Source organism: Grammomys surdaster, unplaced genomic scaffold (assembly GCF_004785775.1).
Source record: "Grammomys surdaster isolate TR1022 unplaced genomic scaffold, NIH_TR_1.0 217, whole genome shotgun sequence".
Classification (NCBI taxonomy): domain Eukaryota; kingdom Metazoa; phylum Chordata; class Mammalia; order Rodentia; family Muridae; genus Grammomys; species Grammomys surdaster.
The window spans coordinates 2791293-2805154 of record NW_021604662.1 but is presented as its reverse complement, the minus strand read 5'-3'; the positions used below and the strand labels follow the sequence as shown (position 1 = coordinate 2805154).

Below are 13862 nucleotides of genomic sequence, written 5' to 3'. Positions count from 1 at the left end.
AGAGGGCACACTATCATCCTTTAAACAGAGTATATATGGTGGGTGGAGGGTACAGAAAGTCCTTCTGTGTTCTAAGTACATTTGGAGTAGTTCAGTAATTTTATGTTTAGTCAAGACAGAATATACTTAAAGTTCAGCCTATAAATTAATTAATCTCTTCTCTAGTCTACTTAATGTTTCCTGACCTCTCAGTAGCAAAACTTAAACCCATCACTGCCTTATAATAAGATGTTTCAAGAGTTGTTGAGCAAAACAGTTAAGCTACTAAAAATTTCTATTGAGAATACTAACAAGTCTTTGAGGGCAACATGAGAAAGGGTATGTTTTAGATAAAGTATGAAGATGAGTCAATATAACTCACTAAGCCATAAGTGAAAATATTAAAAACTTAAATTGTGAGATATATGATGCAAAAATATCTACATGATAGAATAATAGTATACAAAGTTAAAAAATCTATATTAATAAAATGTCCTATTTCTTTGAGGAATTATAAACAATATAACAACCTGAGAGCTATGGGAGATAATCAAGGACAGGTGGCACAAAGATAATCACAATTTTTCTAGTTAATCCAATAATTTTTGCATCATTATACATTACCCCCTCTCCTCCCACTTGATCCATTGAATAATGGTACCCTGAGAAAGAAGCAGTGCCATAGGATGTCATGAGACTTATGGAGAGTTGTAGCTATATACACATCAGACCTCCAAGACATACTTTGATTTAAATACATTTCCGTCGATCTACTAGTAAATTTACTTCAGTCTATGTCATTTCTCATTGTTTTATAAAATAATTGATTCAAACATTTATACTAGTTGTTGAAGTCCTGAAGGTATTTGATTTTGGTATCTCTGGCTTTGTTTTGAGTGAAAAATCGCTCAGGCAATTAGATCATTATTAAAAAGCTGTCAGATATATTTATTTGTTTATTTGTACACACAAAGTGAAACTACTAATATCAGAGCAAAAATCTGAAATTAGTATCTGAATTGAGAGTGATTTAATTTTGTGAAAGTGATATAGTTTAGACATTCCATTGAAGATGAGACTGATAGACATGGTATAAAAATAATGAACTTACGCATTCCAATACATTTTACATCTTCTGATAAACAAAACCTATGATACATGCATACTTTTACAATAGATTATTTCCTTTTAAAGAACCATTTGCTAGGGGTTGGAGAAATGGGTCAGCGGTCAATAACATGAGCTGCACTTACAGAGAACCTAGGTTCAATTACCAGCATCCACATGGTGGCTCACAAGTATCTATAACTCTAGTTACAGATGAGATCCAATCTTCTTCTGGCCTCTAGAGGCATCAAGCATGCACATGGTACACAAATATACACACAGGCAAAACATCCATACACGTAATAATAAAATAAAAATGAAGGTTAAAAGTTAAAGGACCATTGGCCCATATTTGAAATATACACTAGCTAGTAATTTAACAAAAGAAAATCGTGTCAGTTAATACCTGTTGGACAATTGTTGTTAATTCCAAGCAGAGTTGTATCACATTATTTCGTGTGACTGAATAGTCTGTCACAGCAGCAAATGGTGACCTACAAAGGGAAAAGTAAGGCTGTGATTAGTAAGAACAGCTTGTGAAAATCACCAAAATAAAATAGTATAACACACTATTTTGAACAGTATTGAAATGAATTGTTGTTAAGCTTACATCTTGATAAAAACACAATATTTAGAATTCACTTAAAATAAGTGAAATTAAGAAGAATTAAATTTTAGAAATATATTTTCTTTCTATCAAATTTCTCTTTGTAAATTTCTCTACATTAAATTCTTTGATACTTTTTTCAAGGCCTCTTAACTACATTGAATACAAAATAACAGAAAAGAAAAGCAGTATTTTAGTACTTTCCAAAAAAAGCTTACATTTTATATAAGATATTTACTTGAAATATTCATAATTAAAGGCTATCAATATTAATAAACTAATAATTTACTATATTTAAATTACTATTCTAATTGTGGTATACATACTAACTTGATATTCACAGTAACTCTTATAAAAGAAGAAAGATGAAGGCAGGTAAATGTTTAGTGACTTGTCTAAGTCACAGACTTAGCGTAGAAGCAAGTCTACCCAGAAGTCTGAGTCCAGAGTCCACAGTCACAAATATCCTGATTTGGATTTTTATTTATACTTTATCCTAATATCTCCATAACATCTTACTCTATTAATAACTATCTTTTTTCCTTCAAATTCTTTGTTCCTTTTGCTTCCACAGCACTACATTCACATAAATTCCTTTTATTCTGGTTACACTTTCATATTTTTTTCATGAGCCAAACTGTTTCATTTTTTTGAAATGGGGTTCCTCTGTATAACCTTGTGTTGTGGAAATTATTTAAAACTGGCCTCTGGTTCATCTGACTATCTAAGCTGCAGCAGCTCTGCCTAGCCCAGCAGCCATGTTTCTCAGCCTGAAGCCACGTGCTCACTGCAGCTAGAACCGGCCTGCCAGAAACACCAGCCCTGCCACCCACGAGAAACCAGTGTGGGAGATGGCTCTGCCAATCTTCCACGCTGTCTCCGCAAGGCAGGGCATTGCCCAGACCATTCTGCCATCCATGTGGGCCCAGTAAGAGAATGAGACTCTAATTCTTATAGATTAATCAAAGGCTTTATATGTTTGATAATGATTAACAAGATGCCCATACAAAGAGAGTTGTATCCCAATTAGCTAACCTAATTGTAAGTTTATAAGTTGTTCCCCACGAGTGCTCTCCATACCTGTGTGGTTCGCCATCCTCCTACATCCCTGCCTCTCTAACTCCTCTGCTTCCTTTTCTCCTCCTCTTCCTCTCCTAACTCCTCTTACCTTAGCTCCTCCTACAACCTTGGATATCCTGGAACTTTCTCTGTAGCCCAGGATGACCTCAATCTCGGAGATCCACCACCCTCTGCCTCCCAAGTCCTGGGGTCAAAGGTATGCGCCACCAACTGCCTGGCATGAGCTGAACTTCTACCCATTTTTCAATTGTTGTTGGTCCATAGGGATCATCTCTTAACCCATATATTGCTGTACCCTTGAAAATCTCTCTATAAACTATAAATACAGGCTGGGACCTCTTCTGAATAATTGTGATATCAGTGAGCAAAGTATAAGAAAAATCTTTGCTGTCTTAAACTACTTATCATGTAAAGAACAGTTAATAAGAGCAATAGGCATAGTTCATAATTAAAATCATATAACATGTTACGAAGGTCCAAGTATTTTGAAAAATCAAGTGGGACAATCAAAACATATTCTAATATTTTCCTTCCATCTCCTATTCAATGGTGGATTTGTCTATTTTGATTATTCATTTCATCAGCGAAGTCAGACAATCTTATTAATCACAAACATCTGTAGAGAGAACTTCTTGTATATTGTATGGATGCATTACCTGTCAACTAAAAAGCGTATGGCCTATGGCTTAGGCAGGAAATAGAAGGTGGGACATTGGGAGGAGAAAGAATTCTGGGAGAGAAGGAAGTGGGGAGATTCCCCAGGAAGTTGTGAGAGGCATACATGGTGCCTGAGCACAGGTAACCAGCCACATGGCAGAATGTAGGTTAGAGTAAATGGGTTATAGTAAGTTATGACCTAGTCAGAGAAGAGCCTAGCTATATGCACAAGATATTTCTAAATATATTTTGAGTCTGAGTCTTATTTTTGGGAACATGGGGTTAGGAGGAAGAACCAGGGCCTACTTTCAACAAATATCCCCCATTAGATGATGATTTTTCGGCCCTTGCTTGTCCCCAGGCCTTATTTATGTACCCAAACAACTTAAATGTTATTCTATTCTTATTATTGCTTCACTTATTAAAAATCTCATAACAGTTTGTATTTTAAAATAACCTGGTAGGTTAGCAAACCAAGTGGCCATCTCCAAACACATACACATTGAGCAACGTCAAATAGACTCAGCAACTTGTGTGAGTGTGTGAGTTGTGTGTGTGTGTATGTGCATGTGTGTTTAACAATAATTAAAGAAGCCATAAAGTTGAGAAGGGCATGGAAAGAGTTAGAAGAATGTGGGTTAGAACTTATATAAATACAGTTTTAATATATGAAATTCTCAAAAATATTTAAAAATGCAATTACTTTAAACAATTGATCAATGTAGTTGATATAGGTATAATTGGAACTTCATAATGTTATTGTATAATATATTTTTATTTATTTATTTTGTCTCAAAGAACAAAACCAAAACCAAACAAATAAATGTATAAGACCCTTATTTTATATGTAAGGTGTTAGTTTTTAAAAAGCCAATTTGTATCTTTCTAACATTCCTTGAAGGAGACATTTTTCCAAGACTAAATTATCAGAAATTCTTATGGATTATTGAAGCACAATACTGAACAACACCATGAGCTCTGAAAACAGAGTGCTCACTTAGTTTCTTTTTAATTGTGACACAATTTTATGGCACTATTCAACCAAATATAAAAGTGAAATGTTTCCATTTCATATTATAAATTTTATGCTATGTCACACATCACATGGCAAATGTACAAAACCAGGGGAGGGAGATGATCTACACATGCTAAAAAAAAGTAGCAGCATCTACGTACTCCTTACTTCTTTAAATAAGATCACTAACAAAGGAAGAAAGAAATTCAGGAGAAATTGCTCATTTTGTTACAACAAGCAACGAGTAATTTTGCTTATAAAACAGCAAAAGTATTTAGCATTTGACAGAGATAAATTAGTGATTGCATATATACCTCGATATAAAATTTCATAAAATATTCATATCTACATGATACTGACACAAAACTATTATGAGTCATAATAAAATATTATGATTTATTAATAAGGTAAAAATTTATTACTTTTGCTTTTCTGTCTGCCTAATATTTTCATAAGAACATGTGAAATAATGCTATGGTACAAACCGTTGTATAAGAAGGGGTTACTTATGAAACATGGTGAAGAGTGTACCTGTCCAACCAAGCAAGAAGACTCTTGGCTGCTCCAATCAGATCCACAACTGAGGTTAGAAAGTCATTTGGTAATTTTCTGCTGGTCCTCCCATCATAATGACCGCTCCTTCTCCTTCCTGTTATGAAGTTCTGTAGATTTTTGGCAGATGCATTCAACTTGTGAGAAAGGGTTTTTAGATTTTCTGTTTCTAAGCCATAATTCTGGATAATAAAAGAGAAAAATACATCTAATGTCAGTATTTCCTTTATTCATTAAAAATTTTTCTTTGTCCTATGTGATGGCAGTGGGACAATGTTAACCTTACAAATGAAGAAGACAGATCCCTGACAGTAGAGCCCACAGTCAAATGCCTTTTTGTGGTGATATCAGGGGAAAGATTATTATAAAGATGTGCTAGCTAGGTCTTTTTTTCATGTTTCATGTTTAATACAGTGTTTGATCCGATTTATAATTGTTATTCTTCTCTCATCTATTACATCCCAATTACAGCTCCCTCTATTTCCCCCCACTGCTCCCAGTTACTGCACCCCCACCCCATCCACCTCCACTCTCCCCAAAATCCACTCCTCTTCCAATTCCCTTCAGAAAACAGCAGGCTTCCCAGTGATATCAGCTGAACATTGCATAACAAGATGTAATAAAAAAGTCACAAAGCTTCCTATCGATGATGGATGAGGTAACCTAATAGAAGGAAAAGGGTCCCAAGAGCAGGCGAAAAAAAAAATCAGACACTCCCCCTCTCCTAACAAGGAGCTAGTTTTTGTGTCAACTTAACACAAGCTGGTCATCTGAGAGGAGTAAACTTCAATTGAGAAAACACTTCCATATATATCTGGGTATATGCAGGGAAGTCTGTAGGATGACATTTCATTGATTAGTGATCAATATGGGAAAACCTAGCCCATTGTGAGTGGTGCCATCCTTTCGCCAGTGGTCCTGGGTACTATTTAAAAAGTAGTCTAAGCAAGCCATGAAAAACAAGCTAGTAAACAAGATTCCTTCTTGGCCTCTGCATCAGTTTATTTCCAGGTTTCTTTCCTGTTTGAGTTCCTGCCCTGAATTCTTTCAATGAAAGCAAGAACAAAATAACAACCCTTTCCTCCCTAAGTTACTTTTAGTCAGTGTTTCACCACAGCAATAGAAATCCTAACCAAGATAGGTGCTATCGAAAGGATTTCTTTAAAAAAAAAAAGAAAAAAAGCTTGTTTATGAGCTATACTTAACTGCTTTCTTTGTCCAATTTTATTACCTCTATGTTCATACAGTTGGCTACTAACATGGGCCAGGAACCAGTCATGGTTTAGAACTAACACAACACAGAAAGTCTAGTCTCAATGGATTAGCACTCCATTCATGAAAGTCTTCTATTTTAATTATTTGCATGTGAAATGTTATGGATGAATCAAATGAAAGAAATCAAGTTGGCTATACCACACTAGTGGCAAATTCTCATCTACTGAAAAATTCAACATTATTTCAATTTGAATGCACCATACAGCAGGTACTTAGATTCATAATACTTTTCTTTGTAAATGTTGGTGAGTTGTAAAAGACTTGCTTTAATGAAGTTTTAGAAAGCAGATAATTTTGAATAATTTAAGCAATTATGGTTTAAAGAAATACATCTCATCAACTCCAGACATTGGATTTTTTTATACAAAATACCTATTATATGAAAAGTATATGTAAAATGAAATGAAAATAATTTGTATCCTAACAGTTGTGATTATTAACCATAAACAATTCACTTATGATTTCCAATAAAATATACTGTCAGAACACACACTAAGGGCTATAAAATACTCATACTTTATTTATGCTTTTATAATTTTAGATAATATTTATGCTTTTATTTAAGAATGATATAGCATCATAGCTTGAAAGAATTAATGAGCCTCCAAATCATAAATATCTTACTTCTTTTTGGAATAACACTGTATATATAATATTCAATGAATATTGTTCAAGAATAGAAAAATGACTAAATGACTGATCTTTTTTTAGCAGCTAAAATAATTATTCTCCATACTGGCTGGTTTTGTATGTCAACTTGACCCAAGCTGCAGTTATCAAAGAGAAAGGAGCTTCCCTTGAGGAAATGCCTCCATGAAATCTAGCTGTAAGGCATTTTCTCAATTAGTGATCAAGGAGGGAGGAGCTAGCTCATCATGGGTGGGGCCATCCCTGAGCAAGCTGAGCAAGCCAGAGGAAGCAAGCCAGTAAGCAGCATTCCTCCACAGCTTCTGAATCCACTCCTGCCTACAAGTTCCTACCCTGTGTGACTTCCAGTCCTGACTTCCTTTGGTGATGAACAGCAATGTGGCACTGTAAGCTGAATAAACCCTTTCCTTCCCTCCAACTTGCTTCTTGGTCATGATGTTTTGTTCAGGAATACAAACCCTGACTAACACAAATTGGTACCAGCATAGTGGGGTATTCCTGTGACAACCTGACCATGTCTTGGGGAAGACTGTGGAAGGACTCTGGAACTTTGAGCTAGAAGAACCATTGGGTGTTAAGAGCTCTGTGGGATGTTTTGTAGGAGCTTGGAAGATAATGCTGAGAACAGTGCAAATGATGGAGGCCTGGCTTGTGAAATTTTAGAGGGAGATTAATGACTCTTATCAGGGATGTTGCTGTTTTGATTGTGAAGATTCTGTAGTTTTGGCTTGCTGGGGCTGAAGAATCAGCTGTGATTAACAAGATACAAGAACTACTAAAGCGAAACCTTTGCTTTACTGGGACTATTGATGCTGGTTAGCTGGAGCTAAGAAATTAGCAGTGATTAAGAGGAGACGAGGTAGAAAATACCATCCTGAGTGAGGTAACCCAATCACAAAAGAACACACATGGTATTAACTCACTGATTATTGGATATTAGCCCAGAAGTTTGAAATACCTAAGATTCAACTCACAGACCACATGAAGCTCATGGAGAAGGAAGACCAAGCAAGTAGGGGCACTTCGGTCCTTAGAAGGAGTAACAAAATATTCAAGTGAGCAAATATGGAGACAAAGTATAGGACAGAAACTGAAGGAGGGGCCGTCTGAAGACCATTCCACCTGGGTATCCATCCCATGTGCAGTCACCAAAGGTAGACACTGATGTGGATGTCAGGAAGTGCATGCTGACAGGAGCCTGATATAGCTGTCTCCTTAGAGGTCTGCTAGAGTCTGACATATTCAGAGGCAGATGCTCACAGCTAATCATTGAACTGATAAAGGGGTTTCCAATGGAGGAGTTAGAGTGAAGACTGTTGGAGCTGAAGGGGTTTGCAGCCCCACGAGGGAGAGCAACAATACCAACCAACCAGAGCTCCCAGGGTCTAAACCACCAGCATGGGAGCACTTACAGAGGGATCCATGGCTCCAGCTGTATATGTAAGGGAGGATGGCCCTGTCACGCACAGGTAGGAGAGGAGATCCTTGGTCCCATGAAGGCTGAATGCTGTGTGTGGGAGAATTCCAGGATGGGGAGGTGGGAGTGGGGAAGTAGGTAGGGGCACATCTGCAGAGAAGCAGGAGGAGGGGAGATGGGATAGGGGGTTTCTGGGCGGGGGGGATCGGGTAAGGGGATAACATCTGAAATGTAAATAAAATATCCAATAAAAAATATGCATGACTTGAAATACAAAAAAAAAAAAAGAGAGAGAGAGAGGAGACGAGCATCACTAAGGTGAAATCTTTGGTAAGTGTTTTCTGAGAGCACAAAGAAGCTGAGTTCCAGAGATAGCCAAGGTTGTACCTCATGCTGCAGCTGGACTTGGTAATGTGTAAGAGTCACCCAGGTGGTACTGGTTTTGAAGTTATGAAGGGGTCATGAAGAGCAGCTGAGGCTTGGCACTGTGAGAGGCCATGGAAGGCCATTGGTGAAGGTGCAGCCTCAGTTGTAATTGATGGCCCAGGACTGAAGGGGTCATGCAAAGGAGTTAAGGCTTGGCTCATAAAGAGAGCCTATGAGAGCAGTGGTAGACAGCAGTGTTTTGGAGATGCCAATATCATGAGATGACCATCAAGAACAGCAGCAGCAGTGGAGTACAGGCAGCTGGAGCCTAGAAGACAAGGTGTGTGCTACAAAGGGCAGAGCTGGAGAAGTGACCTAAGCCCTTGGAGGAGCCCAGAAGATCGTAAGTAGATCTAGATATTGGACAGTTAGAGTTTGATTTTGCTTTGATTGTGCCTGTGCCCTGATAGTTTCCCTTTTGAAGTATTAGAAAGTATTTAGTGGAGCCCCCAGTTAAGAGTATCTGTATTCCCCCTGAACACCCACGCTCCAGTGTCATCCCCTTCCCCATGTCCTGTCTTTTTGTGTTTATAACCCTTCACCCAGCCGATACCCAGTTCTGAAGATATCTGTATTCCCTCTGAACACCCACACTCCATTGTCATTCCCTTCCCCACATCCTGCCTTTCTGTGTTTATAACCCCTGTGTGAATGAATTACAATTTGATAAAAAAAATAAATTATAAAAAATAAAATAAATAATTTAAGAAAAGAGAGACTTTGAATTGTAAAAAGACTTTGATTTTCAAAAGAGACTGGATATTTTAAAGGGATTGAAATTTTAATATGTAAGAATTTGTAAAGATTGTGGGACTTTTAAAGTTATTTAGATCTGGTCATGAATAAGAAAGTAAGGGTTGTGTCTTAAAAGTGATGTGTTTGTGTAAAGTTGACAAGGGGTCAGTTGTACTGGCTGGTTTTGTGTGTCAACTTGACACAAGCTGAAGTTATCACAGAGAAAGGAGCCTCCCTTGAGGAAATGCTTCCATGAGATTCAGGTGTAAGGCAGTTTCTCAATTAGTGATCAAGGGTGGGAGAGTCCTGACCATTGTGGGTGGTGCTATCCCTGGGCTGGTAGTCCTGGATTATATAAGAAAGCAAGCTGAGAAAGCCAGGGGAAGCAAGCCAGTAAGTAACATCCCTCCATGGTCTCTGCGTCAGCTCCTGCCTCCAAGTTGCTGTCCTGTGTGAGTTCTTGTTCTGACTTCCTTTGGTGATGAACAGCAATGTAGAAATATAAGGTGAATAAACCTTTTCTTCCCCAACTTGCTTCTTGGTCATGTTGTGTGCAGGAATACAAACCCTGACTAAGACAGGGACTAACTTTAAAATGAGAGACAAAGCTAGCATAGCTTAAAATAAACAAAAGCAATTTGGATTTTTTTTTTGCCTTCTTTACACTAGGAATGGAAATTTCAGAGTGAAAGGCTATGTAGGTTAGAGAAAAAAAGCTCTCTAGAAGTTTTATTCAGTAAGATATTAATTAAATGCATTGTATGTGCTAACTATTGCACAGAAAATTAAAGAAAATGCTACTAATTAGACAAAAGTATCTTCCTTGCAAGAGCCAACTAGACTACCATAGAAACAAATTAAAATTATATTACAGAATAGGTATGTGACCTTTCTTCTTAACATACATTATCATATAATATAAAGGAAACCGATGTTTTCATTTTCCCATGTACATTCCATGTTTTCTCATGCTTGTCTTCAGATGAAATTCCTCCTTCCCAAATAACTTTCTTTTTTAATAAATGTACTCTATTAGTTAATTTTTAATTTAAAAGTTTTGTTTTTATTTTATGTGATGTGTATGTTGCCTGCATGTACTTTTGTGTACCAAATAATAGCAATGTCTGTAGAGCTCAGAAGGTGTCAGACCCCCTTTGCATCTTTATATAAAGTTCAAGCTCTGAAACACTGAATTATAAATACTGTAAAATGTGGCAAACAGGGATTCAGAGACTGCTAGATCAACAGGCCTCTACAAGCTAATTCTACTTCTACAGTAACTTCAGGGCCACCCAGATATGAAAGTGGAGATTACTGTGCTAGAACACTGGGCCTTTCCTTTCCATTAGTAAGGTCTCTTGCTTCAGGTATAACTGCTTCAACCTGATTCGGATAGAATGTGAGTCCATATTCTGGTCTGAATCAATCCATTAATCAATCTCCCTGTCTGTCTGTCTGCCTGCCTGTCTGTCTGTCTCTGTGTGTATACATTAGTTTATATATGTGTAATACCATTCTTTTACTCTCTTTAGACACTACATACTCATCCTCCATTAGGCTGATTATGGAATATATCCCCATATAGCTTAGTAAAATGTGATTTTTCAGTATTGTATTCAAATAATATTTACCTCATATTCTATATTTTGGTCATTACAATATTGATTATTTACTTGCCATTCTCCTCAAATATATTTTACAAGGGGACAAAAATTAAGTCTTAGTCACAGTTAAAAGATTACTAGTATATAGATTGATACTTCTGTTGATCTGTACTTAATTATCTACTTGATTTTATTAATCATCTCGATAATTACTGTTCATTGAGGGTATAATGTGTGCTAGACACTGTATTAGGCTCTATACAAACATAATTCCGTATGTTTCAGGCCACTACAAGGAGACAGGAGTTACTGAGCTTTAAACAAACTATGGCTACAGTATAATGGTTTGTTGACAAGTTATCTGTAACCAGTTGAGCTAATATTCAAATTCAGCTTAGAAACTTACATACTCTGTCTTTATATGGCTAGTTCTCTTCTCCTGCAAATAATTGTAAGAATTTAAAACCAGGTTAGTTTTACCTTTCTTAATCTGGAAAAAAAGTTATGACTATATCCAATATCAGAATGTCTGACATGTTACCATAAGCTTAGAGAGAGCTTAGTTTGATATTGATTTTTCTTGATTTATTATGCATTGTTCATTAACTAAAGAAAGTGACCATATAATGTACTATAATTTATTTTTACTGATTATGTGTGGAAATAAAATCTAAATAATCTTGTTTACATTTTTTAAAAAAAACAAGATTACTTAACATTTCAAATTTTATACGAAGTGGATTTAACAAGTGACTACATCTACCTGTGCATAAAAAGCACCACTATTAAAAATTTCCCTTAGCTGAAAGCTGGCTCTGTCCATTCCTGGCATTGGATGAGCTAGCCAATGCAGGGCTAGAAAGCTTGTCCCAGGGTGATGTGGGAGTGGGAGAGCTGGTGGGCTGAGCAACTTTGATACCTCTCAGGTGCAGATCTAGGGCTTTGAGTTAGCCTACCCCAATATCTACCCCATCTATGAACTGCTGGACCATGTGGAGGTGCCAGTCCTACAGATTCAAAGCTGCAGGATCTCCATGACCCAGGGCAACAACAGAGTATCTGAGAGGAATCCCATTGAGGATCCAGTATTGATGGTGTAGCTGGAGCCAGAGGCCTCAAACCAGACCAATGACTCAGTGCAATGAACATTTGCAAGCAAAAACGTGGGCAAAAGGGTATACCATGAGAGACACTGTGATACACTACTGCTTCCACAATAAATTTCTTTTCTTTTAGAGAGGTTGGTAAGTGTGGAGGGCAGGTATGAGGGGGATCAGGAGATGAGTGAGTTTGGTGTGTATGATGTAAAACTCACAAAAAAACAATAAAAAGTTTTAAGAAACCCCCTAGTTAAGCTCCAACTTGCTTTTCACATGGTGAAATATAACATTACTAGCTGACTTTTAAGCCTCTTTGTCATTTAGCATTAATGTAATAAATTTACAGAAGTATACAAACACTATACTTAGTTAAAACAGAAGTTTTTTCCACCTATATCTACATTATAAAAGAAGGAAAAAACAAGTGTACAGTGGAAGACAAACATTAAGTGTCTCCTTTTCAGTCAGTTTCAGTCCTTACCAGTGCACACAGAAGGTCAACTGCCTCCAAGATCAGCTCCTGATGGCCAATACGGCTGACTCCAAGATCTTCTAGCTCCTGATGTGTAATGCGTAGCAGCTGGTCTCCACTGATCTTCTCCCTCTCAAAGTTCTTAATATACTGTTGCAAACAGTCATCAAGACCTACAAAATAATATTAGGAAGAACAGAATAGGAAAAAAACAGTTGATATAAAGCAATCAATGGATAGATGGAAAGCAAGCATTAACTCCTACTATGCCACAACCTGATTCCATTTGGACTTTGGACTAGTCAAATCATTCATTTCTTCTCAATCTGCACATGGGCTGTAGGTATATTTCATTGTCAGGTTCCTATTTTTAACTTTCCTGGTAATTATTGAAATACTTTATCTTCTAAGTCTTGCTTTCAGACAATTATTCAGAATAATAAATATAAAGTGGTCTCCCTACTTCCAGAGTTATGTACATCAAACCTTTTACTTTACTATCATTTCAGAGGGAGAGGACTCCTTTATTCTACAGAAGTTTAATGAATCTGTTTTCCGGTACCTGGACTTCTGTCTTCTCTCACTATAGCACTACTTCAACAATTTCAAAACTAAATACTAATTTAGTTTTCTATTCATTGATTCCTTTTATATTTAAAATTCCACTCTCTTAAAGATTAAAAAAACCCTTTGATTTCTTTCATCCTATGTTTTATGTCATCTTTTTTAAGCCTAAGCATTTTCTTCTTTATTTTTTAAAGATGCAATGAATGAATGTCCTAATTCATTATCATTTGGATTTAACTCAAGTTCAGAAGTATATAATCACACTGAATTTCATGCTCTTAAAAATATTTTTTTCAAATTACCCATGGCAATTAATAGGCGACTGTCCAGGTTACAGACTGTCCTACAGTTCAATCAGCTATTAAGTAGACTGGCACAAATGGTTATAATATGATTTGTCTCTAGAATTTTAGGTAAGGATTATCAAGACAATGAAATAATTATCACAAACTAGATGGTATTGGTTATATGAAAAATGGAGATACTATTCCACAACAAGCTACATTTTAGCAAAAATATGAGAGAGTAAAAATAATAAGGAAAAAGAGAAAAAAAGAGAGATGGTTAAGACATGTATACTGAAACAGCCAAGTCCTATAACAGAGATACATAGCCTCACGT

The 13862-nt window shown here is 36.5% G+C and overlaps 1 protein-coding gene across 1 annotated transcript in view; it reads right to left on the bottom strand.

Annotated features, from left to right (window-relative positions):
- Positions 1 to 13547, bottom strand: part of Cnksr2 (connector enhancer of kinase suppressor of Ras 2) — a 185811-nt gene extending 172264 nt beyond the window's left edge. The window contains exons 1-4 of the mRNA XM_028772673.1: positions 13544 to 13547; positions 12684 to 12847; positions 4977 to 5179; positions 1493 to 1580 (exon numbers count right to left, since the gene is read on the bottom strand). Coding sequence (XP_028628506.1) covers positions 1493 to 1580; positions 4977 to 5179; positions 12684 to 12847; positions 13544 to 13547 — 459 coding nt within the window. The remainder of the gene's footprint in view (positions 1 to 1492; positions 1581 to 4976; positions 5180 to 12683; positions 12848 to 13543) is intronic.
- Positions 13548 to 13862: the final 315 nt, after the last annotated feature.